This window comes from Sminthopsis crassicaudata, chromosome 1 (genome assembly GCF_048593235.1).
Source record: "Sminthopsis crassicaudata isolate SCR6 chromosome 1, ASM4859323v1, whole genome shotgun sequence".
Taxonomy (NCBI): Eukaryota; Metazoa; Chordata; class Mammalia; order Dasyuromorphia; family Dasyuridae; genus Sminthopsis; species Sminthopsis crassicaudata.
In genome coordinates this window covers 71,684,297-71,702,435 of record NC_133617.1, presented here as the reverse complement: position 1 = coordinate 71,702,435, position 18,139 = coordinate 71,684,297, and the positions used below count along the sequence as shown (strand labels likewise).

Genomic DNA, 18,139 nt, shown 5'->3' with positions numbered 1-18,139 from the left:
TCCTGGATCACCAACCAGAACATCCCTGATTCCTCTGTATTTGACTAGGTCTCACCCCACATTTTTGTAGGTGGGGATTAGGCCATACTCAGTCCTAAGATTTAGAATTAGAAGGTATCTGATTTAGAAATCATCTAATAAAATCCAACCTATCTATTTTACAGATGAGAAAACTGAGACCCAGAGAGAGAAAGTCATTTTCCAAGACCACATAGGACATAAAAATAGCAACTAAAAAATTTTAATTGAGGTCTCCTGATACGAAGTTCAGGGCTTTTTACACTACCTCCATGATTAATGAGAGGGACAGCTTTAGAGCTGGGAGATCATCTGGTCAGAGATCAGTTTTGCAAGTCCTCTAACTGCAAATCCAGCATTGCCTTTAGTCTCCATCGGACCCAAATTCTAGTCCTGGCTCTGACACTTATTAGCTATGTGATCATGGGTGAATCACTTAATCTCTCTGTGCCTCAGTTTTTCTATCTGTAAAGCGGGAATGTTAATACTTGTATTAGGTATTTTACATGGTTGTTGGTAGGAATGTGCTTGGTAAATAGGAAAATGCTTAAAAAATGGCTGATACTATTATTTATTTCTGTTTCCTATTTTAGTTGTTCCTGACCTCAAGATGAGTAAAAAGAATCTTTGACCCTATTGTATTTGGGTAATTAATCTGAGGAAGCAAACTTTGGAGGAAACCTTGACTCTCTCTCCCTAGAGCGGGGTTGGAGCATCCATAAGAAAGGAGTCTCTCAGATAATGAGCATGTCTAGGGGTCCAGGGTCACAGTAGTTCCTGATCATCATTAAAGCTGGCATATGGTCTCTTTCAGGTAGATGGTCTGGGAAGGTCCTGCAGTCAGGGAATAAGACGCACCAAAAATCATCTGTCCATCCTTCCTCAGGGCACCTGTCCTACATATTTCCTGGGAAGTCTGAGGCTACTCTTTGGAGATACAAAATTAGCATCCCTATCTCCTAAGTTTCAGACAGAGGAAGATGGCTCTTTTTGCAATCCTAAAAATTCTGATGTTTCTTCTTAACAGCATCTTATTTGTGAGTATGAGAATAAAATGGGGTTTTGCCTTTTTCCCTTCTACTCAGCCCAGACATATTCCAGGGAAGGGGAAATTTCTGAGAAACCCCCTATATCAAGGGTTTCCCCGTATCCCTACATTCTGTCTGAGGAGGTTACAGAAATTCTGGCTCAGCTGGAAGGGACCACTCCTGGTAGGGCAACCCATGGGGTAGAGTTCACTGTTTTCCAGGCAACAGTCATGGGGCACTCAATCCATATATTTCTGGTGGATATCCACTCAAATCCCATTCTGGGTCTCTTCTAAAAGCCCTTTCCATAGGATTTCTTTGGGAATAAATATACAAAGTGCTTGAGGGGAATAGTTGAAAGAAGAACCAGGGGAGTAAGCCCAGATTTCTCTGACCAGTCTGATTGGAAATACTTAGAAATCATGTCACTACTGCTTTCAACCCAGGGCAGCAAGGAAAAGTTCCCTTGCTCAGGAGTTTAAGGAGCTAGGATTCAACATAGGAAGTTTTCTGATAAAGTTATTCCTTTTTCTAGTAACAAAATATTCATGGAGGTCATCCAGCCATTCTTCCTCCCTTTTTCTCCTCTCCAGTTTGGGGGATTGGGACTACTGGCCCTTGGCTTATGTCTGTATGTTGAAGGAAATGCCTTTTCTGACCTAATGGGGGTTTCAGTCTCGCCATTCAGTCAGCTCGTGCTCATCAGATATCTCTGCATCATCATCGGCAGCATCCTCTTGTTCCTGGGAATCCTGGGCTGCTGGGGAGCCATAAGGGAAAACAAGAGCATGCTGTTGCTGGTAGGTAGAAAGAAGGAAGAAAATGGGGCTAAGAATTCTGTTAGTTTGAGCCTGGTTAACATTTGGAGGCAAGTCTGGCTTCTATTCCCATGTAGTTGTGGTTATTGTTGTTTTATTTGTTTTTATTTATTCTTTGTTCTCAAAGAGCATCAGGACTTCAGGGAGGGGATGCTGTGACATACAAATGAATTGGATTTGAGTGAAGGAGGACTGGGCAAGGTCACCCGCCTCATTGTCCCCCCCAAAGCCAGTGGCCAGATACAGATCAGGAGGACTGGAGATGGCCCAAGTAGCCTTGGGCAGAGGGAGACTGTTACTAAACCCAACTCCTGCTAGTGCCAGCCTGCTATTTTTCTCACAAACAGGTGACAAAGGTCCCTAGAGCAAGGATGAGTCAATGTAGGTTATCCCCCTGCTAGAGGAATAATACAGGGAAATGAGTGAATAGCATCACCTTTGTACCTTGTATGTCCAGGTAGAGCTATAATTAGGACGGAACAACTGAGTTTTTGCTCCAGGGGCTGAACTTCAGAAGATAGCCCTTGCAGTCCTTCTGTAGGGTGGAAACAACTAAACTTAATTCCAACTTAGCAAAAATAATTAATTAAAATAGATACTCAGTTGAGACCTTCACTAACCTGTCACCTATCCCTACCTCTCAGTATCCCAGAACCCTCCCTCCCTCAATCTCCCAAACCAAAATTCCCCCCCCCCCCCCGGGGCTGGGGTTAAGTGACTTGCCTAGGGTCACACAGCTAGGAAGTGTTAAGTGTCTGAGATCAGATTTGAACTCGGGTCCTCCTGAATTCAAGGCTGTAAATTTTGTTTTTAAAGGTTGATCTGGGGACATTTTATTCCTTTTGCTCCAGGTACAAAAGTTCCTAATTATTGCTTTGGGTGAGCCCATATTATAAAAAAGTAAACCTTTTTTCTCTCTAGTTACTATTGTCATTTCTGAATTGCCTAGATTCATCCCTGTGGCCCTTCGTGAATTCAAGGCTTCTTTTAAAATTTAAGACAAGGAAAGGCTGGTTATCGCTGTTCTAGAGTCTAGGTAGGAATGGCGTTACTCACGAGATCAACTGAGAGGTTGAGAAGTTGCCAATGGGCATATTTTTCTTATTTATCCAGAAACATTGTTACCAATAAATGGGACCCTCCTCTAGGGGGTCCTCAAACCAGTGAATGACCAATTGACCAGATCTTTTTTCCCCCCCTCTAGTTCTTCATCATCATATTGATCATCTTCCTGGTCAAGCTTTCAAGTGCTATAATCATCCTGGTCTTCTCCTCACTTGTAAGTGTTCAGAGTTTAGTTTTGACTTATGATGAGAGTAGGAAGACTGTACCCTATATCTTTTTTACTTTTTAAAAAATTAATTGAATTTTTTTGGGTTTTATATCAACTTCATTTCTGAAAATACCCCTCTCACCCTTCTATAAATTAAGTTTTATAACAAAAAGGAGGGGGGAAGGAGCAGTTCATCAAAACTAACAGTATATATAATGTTCCACATTTATAGTACCTAACTTCTGGGGAAGAAAAAGAGAGACGCTATTGTGAATTTGCATTTTCTTATCTATTTTTAAAGACTGGCATGCCTTAAAAGTTTGAGATTATCATATTATCATTATATAGTCTTATAATCAGAACACTGGGGTGCTGGAAATGTGGTAGGTGAGGATGCCTACTATGGGGAAAAAGTTCTATGGCAACAGCTAATAAAGGGTGTGATAAATTGTACCAGTATTTCAGTAAAGATATTTGAAGGTGCCAGAAACTATGATTGGGAATGCAGGCAAAAAGCAGTCATTTTTATCATTATTTTATAAGGCTAGGTAATAATTTAATCTTCAAAGTATTTATCTCTTAAAACTTTAAAAATTAAAATGAATTAACATTCTAATCTAAACTAAATCCTGAATTTATAAAATTTCCTATACATTTAATTGTAATTAATCATTCTCAGTATATTTTAGTATTTTTTCATTTATATTACTGTTGTCATTGTATATCACCCTGGATTTGTTTCTTTAAGTATTTCAATATTCATTGTCTTATATAGTACAATATTTATAAATTGCAATTTGCTTTGTCTTAATTGGCACCCACTTTGTTTCCAGTGTTTAATTATCACAAAAAATAGCCATTAAAATGAGAAATCTTAATGTGGAGAGAAATCTTGTCTAGAGATCCAACAAATTAAGGAGAAATCTTGTAATACTTTCAAACAAAGGGAAAAAAGATTCTCCACAAAAAGTATAATAACACTTAGAATAAATGAAGCAAAAGATTTTTTTAAAAATCAAATAAAAATTCTAGGAAAGAGAAGAAAAAGAACATAGTAAACCTTATCCAAGAAATGTGTTTCTTGAAACTGCAATAGACCAAACAAAAATCAATAGCTCACTGAGATAGCAATAAATATCAATCAAAAATCTGAACTTTAAAAAATGCATAAAGCCTAGAATTTAAGAATCAATGGACCACTGAAAACCAGGATAGAAAATAATCCTGGAAATCATATTTCAAGAATAAGCAAAAAGTTTTCAGATTGATTAGAACCAGGGACAAAGTATCATAGGAAAAAATTGCATTGATTAGCTCCTGAAAATAAAACAAAAGGAAAAGTCTCAATAATATTATATCATTGCCAAAATCCAAAGTTACGAAGTCAAAGAAGAAAAAAGTATCACTATATATATACTTATAATCAAGAATAACTTACCCACAAACTCTGCAGAAGTGAAAAAATCTTTAATGAAATAGAGAACTTTCAATCATTTCTCATGAAAAGAACAAAACTGAGTAGGAAATTTGAAATCTTGACAGGAGTAAAAGTAAAGTTATTATAACAATGATGATGTTGTGCAAACATCTTCATAGGGGTCCCTTCAGAACCTTAATATCTGCAAAGGGTAGTGAAGTTGTTAAGAAAAACAAAGGTCCTGGGGATGGTTCTATTTGAGAGTTTTAAGAGGGGAGGAAAAAAGGAAAGGGAAATAGAATACATCAGTGTAGAGAAAAAAAATCGTGTATAAATTGCTATTTTTTGTAACTGAAATACTTGAGAAAAGAGTATAAGAGATGGGGGGAAAGGGAAGGGAAGAGAATAAGCATTTATTAAGTATATACTATGTGCAAAGCACTGTGCTAAGCAATTTGCAAATATTATTTCTTTCGGATATCAGATTAACCTAACTCTTGTTTGAAATAAACAAAGCATGGTCAACACACAAATTAAACAGTTCAATATATCAAACTCAATAGGGAAACAAACCAGTATGAGAAAAGTAATGTTAAGAGGGAGGCTACTGTGGAAGAGAAAATGGCTGCATGCAGCCTGATCCTGAAGGACAATTAAAAAGAAGAAAAAAAAAAAGAAAAGAAAAGAAAAGAAAATACAATGTTAGGGATCCCATTACTTATAAAATGATTGAGTAAATGGTGGTAAATGAACATAATGGGATATTACCACATTAGAAATTACAAAAGAATATTTCAGGGAGTCCTGGATAGTATCAAATGATGCAGTGTGAAGTGAATAGAATCAGGAGAACAATTTATACAAGGTTAAAGAAAACAATTGTGAAAACTTTAAGAAAGCTGATCAATGCAGTGATCAATTATGCCTTCAGGGGATCTATAGTAAGACATATTACTTGCCTATTGACAAAGAGGTGATGGACTCCAGGCATATTTTTGTACATGTACATTGAATGAATCTTTCAAAGTTGTTTTTCTTTATAATGTTAAGTCTTAAGCCACTTTGAAAGACTTTAGAATTCTGATCAACATAATTCCAGGGGACTTATGATGTAACATGCTACTTACTTGCTGACAGAGAGGACATGGACTCAGAGTACAAATTGAAACATACTTTTGTTTTTTCGTGTCTCATAGGGAGATTTGTGTTGCTTAGCTCTACATTTTTGTAACAAGAGTGGAGAAAGAGAAGGCATATTTTCACTAACTAAAATTTTTTAAACTTAAAAATGAAAAATTACCATGTTAAATCTTAGTATTTTACCTAACTATTTTTATTTGTTTCAAGGATTTTTTCCCCCTTTCTCTTGATTTTTAATGGGAGAAGGATTGGGGAGTAGAGATGGGCTTATAGCAATAGTAACATTAAAAAAAAGAGAGAAAACAATTGAAACATTTTTTAAATGCATGGAAAAGAACAAAAGGAAGTTGAGTAGGAAGGATAGATAAGCATAATTTGAAAATAAATTATGAAATTATTATTTACTTTTTAAAAAGCAAGGACCATGAAATGGAGATTCATGATTTTATGTGCAATTCTTTTTTTGAGTTCGGCTGAGTACATGGAAATGCTCTTTTTTGGTATTTAAGTTCAGAATTTAAAATAAAATTGACTAATAAAAAGGAAGACTAGGATAATTGGACATTTGTGGAGAGGGAGGGGTGATTAAAGTGATTAAAGTGACAATGGGGGGGGCTCTTATGGGGAAAAGATGCCTGAAGGCTAGAAGGCATAAGGTAGTAGTGTGTGATACTTGGTCTGAGGTCTCCCTGACCTGTGTGGTCCTCATATTGTGAGGGAGGATGTGAAAGGCTGCTCAGGTCAGTCTGGATTGTGGCTTGCTAGGTCTGGCATGTACCAGTTTGGAAATTAAGCTATGAAGTCAAGTCTGATGTTACAGAGTCTATCTAGAATATCCTGGCTGATCTTTCTTCTGGTTTCTGTCCTTTAAGCAAGATGATGAGGAGGCACAAAGTATCTTTAAATTAGTGAAGGGTCTGAATACTATGTTACATGGAGGACAATGAAGGAACTAGGGACATTTAAAAAATATTTTAATTTTTTTTTATTATGGCTTTTTATTTACAAGATATATATGCATGGGTAATTTTTCAGCATTGACAATTGCAAAGCCTTCTGTTCCAACTTTTCCTCTCCTTCCCCCCACCCCTTCCCCTAGACGGCAGGCAGACCAATACATGTTAAATATGTTAAAGTATATGTTAAATACAATATATGTATACGTGTCCACACAGTTGTTTTGCTGTACAAAAAGAATCGGACTTTGAAATAGTGTACAATTTGGGGGCAGCTAGGGGGCACAGTGGATAGAGCACCAGCCCTGAATTCAGGAGGACCCGAGTTCAAATCTGATCTCAAGACACTTAACACTTCCTAGCTGTGTGACCCTGGGCAAGTCACTTAACCCCAGCCTGGGGGGGGGGGGGGAAGAAAGAAATAGTGTACAATTAGCCTGTGAAGGAAATTAGAAATGCAAGTGGAAAAAAAAATAGAGAGATTGAGAATTCCATGTAGTGGTTCATAGTCATCTCCCAGAGTTCTTTCTCTGGGTGTAGCTGGTTCAGTTCATTACTGCTCTATTGGAGCTGATTTGGTTCATCTCATTGTTGAAGAGGGCCACGAACTAGGGACATTTCTTAAAGATGTGGCGGATCCCTGAGATCTGTTTGATCCTGTATTGTTTAACAAATTGATCAATGACTGGGTTAAAATAATAGGTCACATGGTCATCGAATTTGGAGATGGAATAAAGCAAAAGTGATAATTAGCACACTGGATGGAAGAATTGGAAACTGAAAAGATCATGATGGGTTGGAACCCTGAGCCAAATCTAATAAGATGAAATTCCATGGAAATAAGTATATAAGTCTTATACACGTGCTTCTAAATATCTGATGAGGAGGTACAATTAGACAGCAGTGTGTCTTAAAAAGATCTGGGACTTTAGGCAACTAGAAGCTCAATATGAGCAAATGCTATGACGCAGTGGCCAAAAGAGCAAACATAATCTTGGACTTCATGAAGAGGTGTGCACCTTTTAGGAATAAGACAGCCTGCCATACTCTGCTCTGGTTGGACCCCATCTAGGTTGGGACATTCATTTCTGGGTACCACAGTTTAAGAGGGACATTGATAAAGTATAGGATGTTCAGAAGATGGCAACCAGGATGCTTAAGAGCCTCCAGACCATGACGTGTGAAGGTTATTGAATGAAATGAAGTAATTATTCAGGAGAAGAGATATGAGAGCTATTTTTAAGTTCTTAAAGGTCTATCTTTTTGAAGAGAGACTGGACTTGTCCTATTTGGCACCAGAGGGCAGAACTAAAAGCAATAAATGAAAATTATCAAGAGGCAAATTTAAGCTTGATATATGAGAAAATTTCCTAATAATCATAGCTGTCCAAAAGTGGAAGGGACTACCTCCATTGGTAGTGAGTTCCTCTTCCTTGGAAGTCTACAAGCAGAACTTGGATGACCACATGTTGGAAAGTATATTATAATGTGTGTTTTCTAATGGAGATTTGTTTCCAAATGTGACATGGACAAGATAGCCCCACTGATCTCTCTTTCATCTCATAAATTTAGCAATTTTGTGACTTCAGAGATATATGAATGCTGTCTTCAAAAACTGAAGGTGTATCTTTGGAAGAAGGAGGTCGTATTCTATATGGCTTTGAACTAGGACCAATAAGAAAACAGATTTCAGCTCCATAAAAGAAACAGTTTTGAAACAACAGAGCTGTCTAATAAGCATCAATTGCCTCTGTTTTTGAAGGAATTCAAGCACCATAGCAAAGTCCCTCAACCTCCAATGCGGATACATCTAAGAAAATAGGGAAAAACTCAAAAAATGTTGTCAAGAACATTCTCTGTTCTTGTTAAAACAATCTCATACTCACATTCATGCAAACCTATTGGTGTTTTTTGTACCTAAATCTTAGTGCTTAGCAGCACTGTCCAGTTTATTAAGCATATATTTATTAGCAGTTTATTAACATATATCAAGAAATCAGACACAAATACATATAAAGAGTTATCTATGAAAGAGCACCCTCAGATCAGAAAATTTCTCTCACAAAAAGGGGTCACTTTTAACTCAGACTCCCTCTCAACCACATAACCAGCTTTATAGTATAAAGAACTATTCAGTGGAAGTCAGCTCTCAGAGGTTTTTCTTGCTTTTTTATATGCTGCCTATAAGCAACCTCAAAAATAGGAAATTTAGGACAATTGCTTTGTAAGGACAATTGGTAGCAGCTGCTGTCTTCCTAATCCCACAGCTCAACTCCTCTGCCTTGATGACAAAGAAGCTATAGATAGAGCAAGAGTTCTTAATTTGGGGTCTGGGAACTGAAAAAAAAAATGATGACTGTATTTCAATATAATTGGCTTCTTTTCATATCTTATGTGTTTTATTTTATGCATTTAAAAACATTATTCTAAGAAGGGGTCTGTAGGCTTCAATGAACTGCCAGAGGGATCTAGGACAAAAAAGGGTTAAGAACCTCTATTCTGAGAGTATTCCTGCATTGGGTGGGAGACTGGACTAGATGTTACCTCTTATGAAATCAAAGGTTCCATGGGGTTTTTCTGACAAGAGTATGAGCATTGAGCTCTATAATGTGACTGAATTCTAGGGCATTCAGCCTCCCTGATGTTTCCTCTTTAATATTTCAAATTAGCCATCATGCAATTTGGAGATAGACCAGATGATCTTTCGCATCTCTTCTAACTCCACTAGTCCTTGGTTCAATGGGATTCTAGTTTCCCTGACCAGATGAGGGCTTACTGAGGGCTTGTGAATCTTTTATATCATCCAGCTAAATGAAACCAGGAAGACCCAAGTCCAAATCTGGCTGTGTGACCTTGGGCAGTCAATCAATCAATATCTATTAAGTGCCTGTTATGTGATGGGCTAGGTGGTGAAATGGAGAGTGTATCTGGCTAAAGTCATCTTCCTGGGTTCAAATCTGGCCTCAGACACTTTCTAACTGTATGAGCCTGAATAAGTCACTTAATTCTGTTCACCTCAGTTTACTCATCTGTAAAATGAGCTGAAAAGGGAAATGGCAAAAAAACAAACAAACAAAAAAACTCCAGTATCTTTGTTGAGAAAAAATCCCAAATAAAGACATGTAAACATACTTGAAAAAAATTAAACAATAGACTGTGCTAAGTCCTAGGGATACAAAGAGGCAAAAAGTCTTTGTCCTCGAAGAGTTTACATACAGTCTAATAGAGGAGACAATATACAAACAAATATATACAAATCAAGCTACCTGTAGGAAATAATAAAAATAGGAAATAACTAACAATAGAGGGAAGGCAGTAAAATTAAGAAAGGTTGGGGAAGGCTTCCTGTAGAACAGGGATGGAGAACATCTTTTTAAAAAAATCTAGGAGTTTAGTCAACTGGAAGCTCAATATGAGATATGGGCCATATGAAGCTGGTGAAACCATTTGTTAAGGCAACTGCAGATGATGATGGGTTGAATGCTAATGACAGCTTCCTATTGCTTAAGTTTATAAATTGATAATCTTGCATGGCCTGAGAATGATGTAATAAATATCCAAATAGTCTTTGGCAGAAAAAAGGGTTCCCTATCCCTGCTGTGAAAGTTGGAATTTAATTGGGACTTAAAGGAAGCCAGTGAAGCCAGTAATCAGAAGGGAAACCTGAGATTATTTTAGGTTTGGGGACAGTCAGAGGGTGCCCAGAACTGAGAGATGGAGTGTCTTATTTGTGGAACAGTCAGGATCCAGAGTCACTGAATCAAGAAGTACATACTGAGAGGTAAACTATAAGAAAACTAGAAAGATAGAAAGGGATGAGGATTTATGAAAGGCTTTCAATGCCAAATAGAAGATTTAAAATTTGTTCCTGTGGGTCAAAGGAATTTATAGAATTTATAGAATAGGGGTGACATATTCAGACCGGCATTTTAGGAGAATTATTTTAGTGACTGAATAGAGAATGGAGTGAAGTGGGGAGAGACGAAGCAGAACAAATTGCTGGGCTATTATAATAAATTAAAATAAATAACAAATTACATAAGTGATGAGGGTCTGCATCAGAGTGGTGGCAGTTTCACAGGAGAAAAAGGGGCATATTTGAGAGATGTTCAAAGGCGAAATGGATAGGCCTTGGTAATAGATTGGATAAAAGGAGATGAAGGGATATAGAGGAATCCAGCATGACTCTTAGGTTGTGAGCTTGAAGAACTGGGATTTTGATGTTGCCCTCTATAGTAATAAGGAAGGTAGAAGGTGAAAAAGGTTTTTTTGTTTTGTTTTGTTTTTTAATACTAGCCTTTTATTTTCAAATTACATGCAAAGATAGTTTTCAACATTCATCTCTGCAAAACCCTGTGTTTCAAGTCTGTCTCCCTTTCTTCCCCCCACTTCTTCCTCTACTCAGCAATTTATGTTACATGTTAAGTACATGCAATTCCTCTATACATATTTCCACATTTTTTATGTTGCGCAAGAAAAAATCAGATCAAAAAGAAAAAAATGAGAAGGAAAGGGGAAAAACAAGCAAACAACAACAAAAAAGGTGCAAATACTGTTTTGGGATCCACATTCAGTCCCCATAGACCTCTCTCTGGATGCAGATGGCTCTCTCCATCAGGCCTATTGGAATTGTCCTAATGCATTTCATTACTGAAAAGAACCACGTCCATCAGAGCTGATTATAGCACAATCTTGTTGCTACTGTGTACAATGTTCTCTTGGTTCTACTCAGTTCATTTAGCATTAGTTCATGTAAGTCTCTCCAGACTTAAATCATCCTGCTAGAACAATAATATCCCATAACATCCATATACCATAATTTATTAAGCCATTCCCCAACAGTTTCCAGTTTCTAGCTACTACAAAGAGGACTGCCACAAACAGTTTTGCACATACAGTCTCTTTCCCTCCTTTAAGATCTCTTTGGGATATAGACCCAGGAGAGTCACTGCTGTATCAAAGGGTATGCAGTTTGATAGCCCTTCGGCATAGCTCCAAATTGCTTTCCAGAATGGTTGGATCAATAAAGTGAGGAAGTTTTAGGGGGGAAAGATGATGTTCTGGTTATATTAAGTTTAAGATGCCTATTAGATAGCCAGTTAGAGATGTCTGAATGGAGATGTAAGCCTAGAGGTTGGCAGAAAGATTGGAGCAAGAAAGGCAGATTTGAGAATCATCAGCATAGAAATAATAAATTAAATCTATATCAATTGATGGGATCATTAAGTGAAGTAGTAGAAGGTGAGAATAGAAAAGGGCCCAGGACAGAATCCTGAGAGACACCTATGGTCAGAGGATAGAATCTGTCTGGGGATTGAGCCAAGGATAGAGAGTAGGAGTAGGAGCACTCCTGTAAGTAGAAGAACCAGGAGAATATAATGTCTCAAAGACATTGGAAAGAGAGTATAAAGGAAGAGAGAGTGATAGCAATATTAGAGGCTGCAGAGAGATCCAGGAAAATGCGCTTAGAGAAAAGACCATAGGATTTGGCAACTAAGAGATCATTAGTAACTTTGGAGAGAGGAGTTTTAGTAGAAAGTTTAGTAGTCTCATTTGTAAAATGGGAATAATAGTACCTACACCTCAGGGTTATTGTGAAAGTAAAATTTGTAAAGTACTTTGCAAAACTTAAAGTGTTATATAAAGTTAGCTATTATCTAATTCAGGACTGGTCACAGAATAGGCATTTAACAAAATCATCATTGAACTAAATTGTTATCATTTGTGGTTACTTAGCTATTTCTTTTTTCTTTTCCTTTTTGCAAGGCAATTGGGGTTAAGTGACTTGCCCAAGATCCAACAGCTAATTAATGTTGTGTCTAAAGTTGGATTTGAGCTCAGGTTCTCCTGACTCCCTCCAGGACTGATGTGCTATCTATTGCACCACCTAGCTAGCTGCCTCTTATTTATCTTTTTCTCAATTCTCACTCTTAGCTTTTCACAGGTTTTTCATGATCCCCTAGATATTAGTGCTCTTCCCTCAAAATTAACTTATATTTTTTATTTGTTTTTGTTTTTTGTAGAAAGCCTGGTTCTTATTGGTAGAATGTAAGCTCTTTGAGAGTTTAGAAATATTTTATATTTGCCTTTATTGACTCTAGAGCCTATCCCATTATTACTTATTAAATGCTTGTGAATTGAGAACTGAATTCCTATACTCTTTAGTTTGCAAAGGATGCACTGTTGTTTCCATTCAATTCATTTATTAAGTGCCTACTATTTGCAAGCACTATGCTGACTGCCAGGTGAGATGTGTTAATTTATGGCCAACATGTGTCACTGTGCATATAATCACAGAACGTTATTTTACCCTATTCCAGGCAAACTTGTTTATCACATATTTTGAAACTTGGGCAGTCAAGTCGCTACAAGAGTCCTATGGCGTGGATGAAAACATCACAAAATTGTGGAATGGCGTCATGAAAGAGGTAAGCTAAGCCAGCCTGAGAGGTTCTCTCTTATGGCCAAGAATGGAGGAAAAGTACTTTGTCTGACCTGTAAAGGCCATTGGACACTGATAGAAGGAATTCTGCGGTGCAAGTGAGAACAAGAATCCCCTTTTCCACAATAGCCTGTTGGGATATTTTGAGAAAAGCCCCTGAGTTAGCAGGTGACTTCCTACCTGATGCTGCAAGTGCTGACATTATAGAGATGATTCATTTCAGGGACTGGGATCTTGTCAGGAAAGAGATATGGGGTAGAAGTGGAAAAGGTACTGTACCATGAATCGGGAACCCCGAGTCTGAATCCCTGCCTTTCTACTTTAGGGCCCAAATCCTTTGATTTCCTGATCAGTAAAACCAAGTTGGACTTAATGATCTCTCAGACCTCCTCCATTTCTATGATGCTTTGTCATATGATGATAACTTCATTTACCTCAGTTTCCTAATCTAGAAAATGGGGATAATCAGTCTGATCTTGGCTACTTCACAAAATTATAATGGGGGCAAATAAGAGGACATATGGTAAATAAGAAACAGAAAAATTTAAACCTTATACAAATGTCAAGGGTTATTGGGCAGCAAGGTGTCATAGTGGATCTGCAGTCAAGAAGATCTGAGTTCAAATACAGCCTCAGACACTTAAAAGTTGTGTGACCTTGAGCAAGCTGTTCACTTAATTGCTGTCTGCCTCAGTTTCTTCACCTATAAAATGGGAGAAATAATAGTACTTACTTTTCAGGATTTCTGAGAGGATCAAATGTGATGATATATAAAATAAGCACTGTTTAAATAATTTCTTTCCATCTCTATTATTACTAATATATCCAGCTGGAGATTTTAGTAATAGATATTGTTCCAGATACACAAGGCTGAGTTCTGTCTGAGAAGTTCAAAACCCATAAGTAAATTGTCTTTCTTTCTTTCTTTCTTTCTTTCTTTCTTTCTTTCTTTCTTTCTTTCTTTCTTTCTTTCTTTCTTTCTTCCTTCCTTCCTTCCTTCCTTCCTTCCTTCCTTCCTTCCTTCCTTCCTTCCTTCCTTCCTTCCTTCCTTCCTTCCTTCCTTCCTTCCTTCCTTCCTTTCTTTCTTTCTTTCTTTCTTTCTTTCTTTCTTTCTTTCTTTCTTTCTTTCTTTCTTTCTTTCTTTCTTTCTTTCTTTCTTTCTTTCTTTTTCTTTCTTTAGATGTACTGCTGTGGATTTCACAATTATACTGATTTTATCGGCTCTAAATACCTGAATCAAAGTGGTGGCTATTATCCAAATTACTGCTGTGGCATACATTGGCTCTTTGATTGCCCGGAGTCTGAAGCTATGCATTTCCAAGTGGTAAGTATAGATTTTTAATACTAGGTTTCTAATAAAAGTTGTTTTTTGTTTATTTGTTTGTTTGTTTTGTTTTAAAGAAAAGATGTTATCATAATTCTCCTAGTCTTTCCAGAGTGCACTTCATTCCTGATCTGAACTCTACAGTGTATCATCATGGCCATGACTGGGTGGGTGAGCTGAGTCAAGGCTTCCTAGTTTGAAGTGGGAAAGTGAGAAGGGAATAAAGGAAGAATTTAGAAGAAGGATATGTTCTAAGATCAGTTAGCAGGGTATCTGAAGCAAATGCAAAGTCAAAATTAGGTTCATTTAAAAAAGTCACTCAAAAATGGCAAGAGGGCAAAGATTGGCTGCAGAATGGCCTGGGCTAGCCATTTGGCTTAAGGTGGGCAAGGGAGGTATTGATCCCTTTCAATTTGTGGCATTCAAACATTATGCTGCACAACAAAATGTAAGAAATTATCTTAATACTGAAAGATCTGACACCTGCTCATATGAGCATACACTGCAAAGAAAAATTGCTAGTTCGGGCTATGTTGATATAAGACAATTTTGATTTTAAAACATATTTAAGTATTGTTGCTTTGACCTTTTAGAATAAATGTCTTATGATTTAATTAAGAGTGTCTGGAAGATATTGATTTGTTCTTTTTTTTTTTTTTTTTTCCATCGTAGGGATGTTTACAAAAGTTGAAGCACTCTTTGAAAGACAATAGAAAGGTGATTAAAGGTGTTGGATTGGGAATTATGGTCTTTGAGGTATGTGTTTTCTTTTCACATTTGACAAAGTTTTAGCTGTAGTTGCTAAAGGAAATTTTGGAGGCGTGTTCAATTTGGAGACCTTAGAAATGTGCTCACTTATTTTTTGCCTTGCAGTTTTAAATTTTTCTGCAATATTGAAAGAATAAGAGTTGGGGCACAGATTAAGTCTTCAGATCTTGGCATATAACTATTTTGGTATGGAGAAATAAGTAAAGTGAGATGTTACCAAAAATCAAAAAGGGGCCTTTTGGAAGACAAACTATTATTTTGTGTCATTTAGTCATCTTTTAGTTGTGTCCAACTCTTATGCTCCATTTGGGGTTTTCTTGGCAAAGGAGCGATTTGCCATTTTCTTCTCCAGCTGATTTACAGAGGAGGAACTGAGGCAGACAGAGTTAAGTGACTTGCCCAGAGTCACACAGCTGGTAAGTCTGAGACCCAATGTGAACTCAGGAACTCTTTGTGATTCCACACCAGGCATTCTATCCACTGTGCCACCTAGCTATTATTATTTAGAAGAGGCTATTACCTTAACTATAGGAACAACAAGATACACAGTTACATGCTTTAAAAATGGACAGGGGCAACATAATACAATGAAAAGAACATTGGATTTGAAGTCAATTTTTAGTGAATTTTTTTAGAGAGAAAAGAGACTCGAGATTATGTGTAGGTAGCAAGGAAGGGGCCCAAAGGGGTAATAATGGGGGGCAGCAATCTGCTGGAGGAGACAATGGGGATGGGATCAAGGTACAGAGAGAACATCTGGCCATTTCTTCATTAGCGCCTGGTGTGAAAGGGGAGCTAGTGGGGAGTTCGACAGCTGTGTGGAGGATGTATTTGGGAAAAAGAGAGAGTAGAAGCAGGGAGACTAATTAGGAAAGTACCACAGTAATCTAATTAGGAAATGATGAAGGCCTGATGAAGGTTCTACATACCTACAGACACTGGAGAAAGGGAATAGATACCAGACATTCTGTGGTTTTAGCATCGGTGGAATTGGGGGGCTTGGATTTGGAAGCTGATGGTGAGCAGGAAAGGTCAGGAATAACTGTAAATCTGACTTAAAGGGAGGGTGATGGTACACGTATCAGAAGTTTATTTCTAAGCTAATTTTCAAGTGTAATTCAAACCCAACGCTGCAGATATTATTACTGTGCTCTTCCTCTTCAGGTGGCAGCTATGGCGGTCTCCATGATCCTATTTTTCAAAATTGGTGACATTTCTTACGAATGAGATCTCCGATGGTACTGCCTCCCTCCCTCGGGGAGAACAGCACGTGTCTAAGCAAGGAGGTTTCCTGCAAGAAAAATGCTACTTTGTATTAATAAATAATGCTAAGTATTCAGCTTGGAGCAGCAAAGCCAAAGAATGGGTACCATGCGTTTCTTTTCACCAAGATAATGGATGTTGATGGGGTCTGGTATCCATTCTCTGGAAAATTCTAAGGGTTTACTTGTACTAGAAGTTATTAATTTTAATTTAACGTCGGTTCCTAACACACACACACACACACACACACACACACACACACACACTTGAATGGAGCTGTCTCAAAAATTCCCTTGGACCAGGTTCTTGTGTGGACTTCTGGAAAGTTCAGAGTTTTATAAGGGAATATTAGAGGCTGCTGATCAGTGTCCTCTGACGGTAACGAATGGGCTTGATTCTACGCGCGGGGCGGTCTCTGAGAGTTGATGGTCAAGTATTTGGAGTGGGATGTAAGACAACAGCCATAGTCTCTGGCTTTAGGAGAGCGTTAGCACATCCTCGCTGGATTCCTGGGTGAAACCTACAAGGTAACCAAGGCTGTCATTTACACAGCCCTTGAAAACTGCCAAGGACTTTGTTGCTCACGATTTCTCCCAGCTCTGCGAGGGAACGCTATGATTATGCCCGTTTTGCTGATGTGCACCCTAGGGCTCGGGGAAATCGATGGGCTTTGCTGGCGCGCCTCAGACGCAAGATTCAAACTACATTCTTTCTGAGACAAATGAATAAACACTTGTGAAGGGTCCCGTGACCAGTCCCGAGGGATCAGACCGAAAAGCAGGGGTTTGGGAGGGGGGGTGTTACAGCACGGAGAAGTCAAGGACAAGAGCCAGAAACGCGGCGTCCCTGGGAGATTTGGACGGTTCCGTTTGAGAACAGCCCATCTTCCTCTTCCCCCTCCCCCGCCTCAATGTCAGTCGAAGTGAGCATGCGTGGCTTTCCAAGCATTCAAGTACTCTCGCGTGTGGCGTGAGCCGGGTTTGGGAAGTGGGCGGGGGGGTGACCTAATGACTGACTGCCACTCACCCACCAGGCTTCCGGTAGTTTTTCTGGAAGCCTCTGGGGGGCATCGGGTGCCTGCTGCTTTGGCGCTTCCGAGGCGAGTCCCCTAGCCTTGAGCCCAGCGCCCCTCCCGATGCCCTAGAGAGGGGAGCGCGCGTTTCACCTTGCCCTGGGCTCACGATTCAGACAGATCCCGCCCCTCTCCGGGAGGCAAGGTGGCCCAGCTACTTCTGGGGTGTGGGCAGGCCGCCCCCGCTCCAGCCACCCCGCCGCGATTCTTCGCAGCCAGAGTTCTCGCCCGGGGCCCTCCCGTGTGCTGCGCTCCCCCAGTCCCCAATTTGCCCCGCGCTCCCCCCGGCCCCACTCTAGCATCCTGACACATTCCCGGAGCTCGGTCTGAGGCTTCTGGTTCGTTTATAACTGAGGCACTCTGTGGCCACGCCCACCCTGCGGGACTCGCGCGGCCCGGACCACGCCGGGGCGATGCCGGGCTCTCCCCCGTTAGCGTTCTCGTGACCCCCCGTCCCAACTTACTGCTTAATGACGTTATTTCCGCCCGTCTCTTTTGTCTGTCACAGTCAATAAACATGTATTAAGCCCCTACAAAGACTCGGGCTCCATACTAAATGCTCGGGTAGGGAGGCACGGAAATCCCGGTCCTCGAGGAGGTTGCAATCGGGGGGAGAACGC

The 18,139-nt window shown here is 39.1% G+C and overlaps 1 protein-coding gene across 1 annotated transcript; it reads left to right on the top strand.

Annotated features, from left to right (window-relative positions):
• The first annotated feature begins 756 nt into the window (after nt 1-756).
• Nucleotides 757-16,564, top strand: TSPAN16 (tetraspanin 16). The gene is made up of 7 exons (XM_074311483.1): nt 757-1,055; nt 1,640-1,846; nt 3,069-3,143; nt 12,971-13,078; nt 14,273-14,416; nt 15,089-15,172; nt 16,349-16,564. The coding sequence occupies exons 1-7, from the start codon at nt 999-1,001 to the stop codon at nt 16,409-16,411; spliced, it is 738 nt and encodes a 245-aa protein (XP_074167584.1). The 5' UTR covers nt 757-998; the 3' UTR covers nt 16,412-16,564.
• Nucleotides 16,565-18,139: the final 1,575 nt, after the last annotated feature.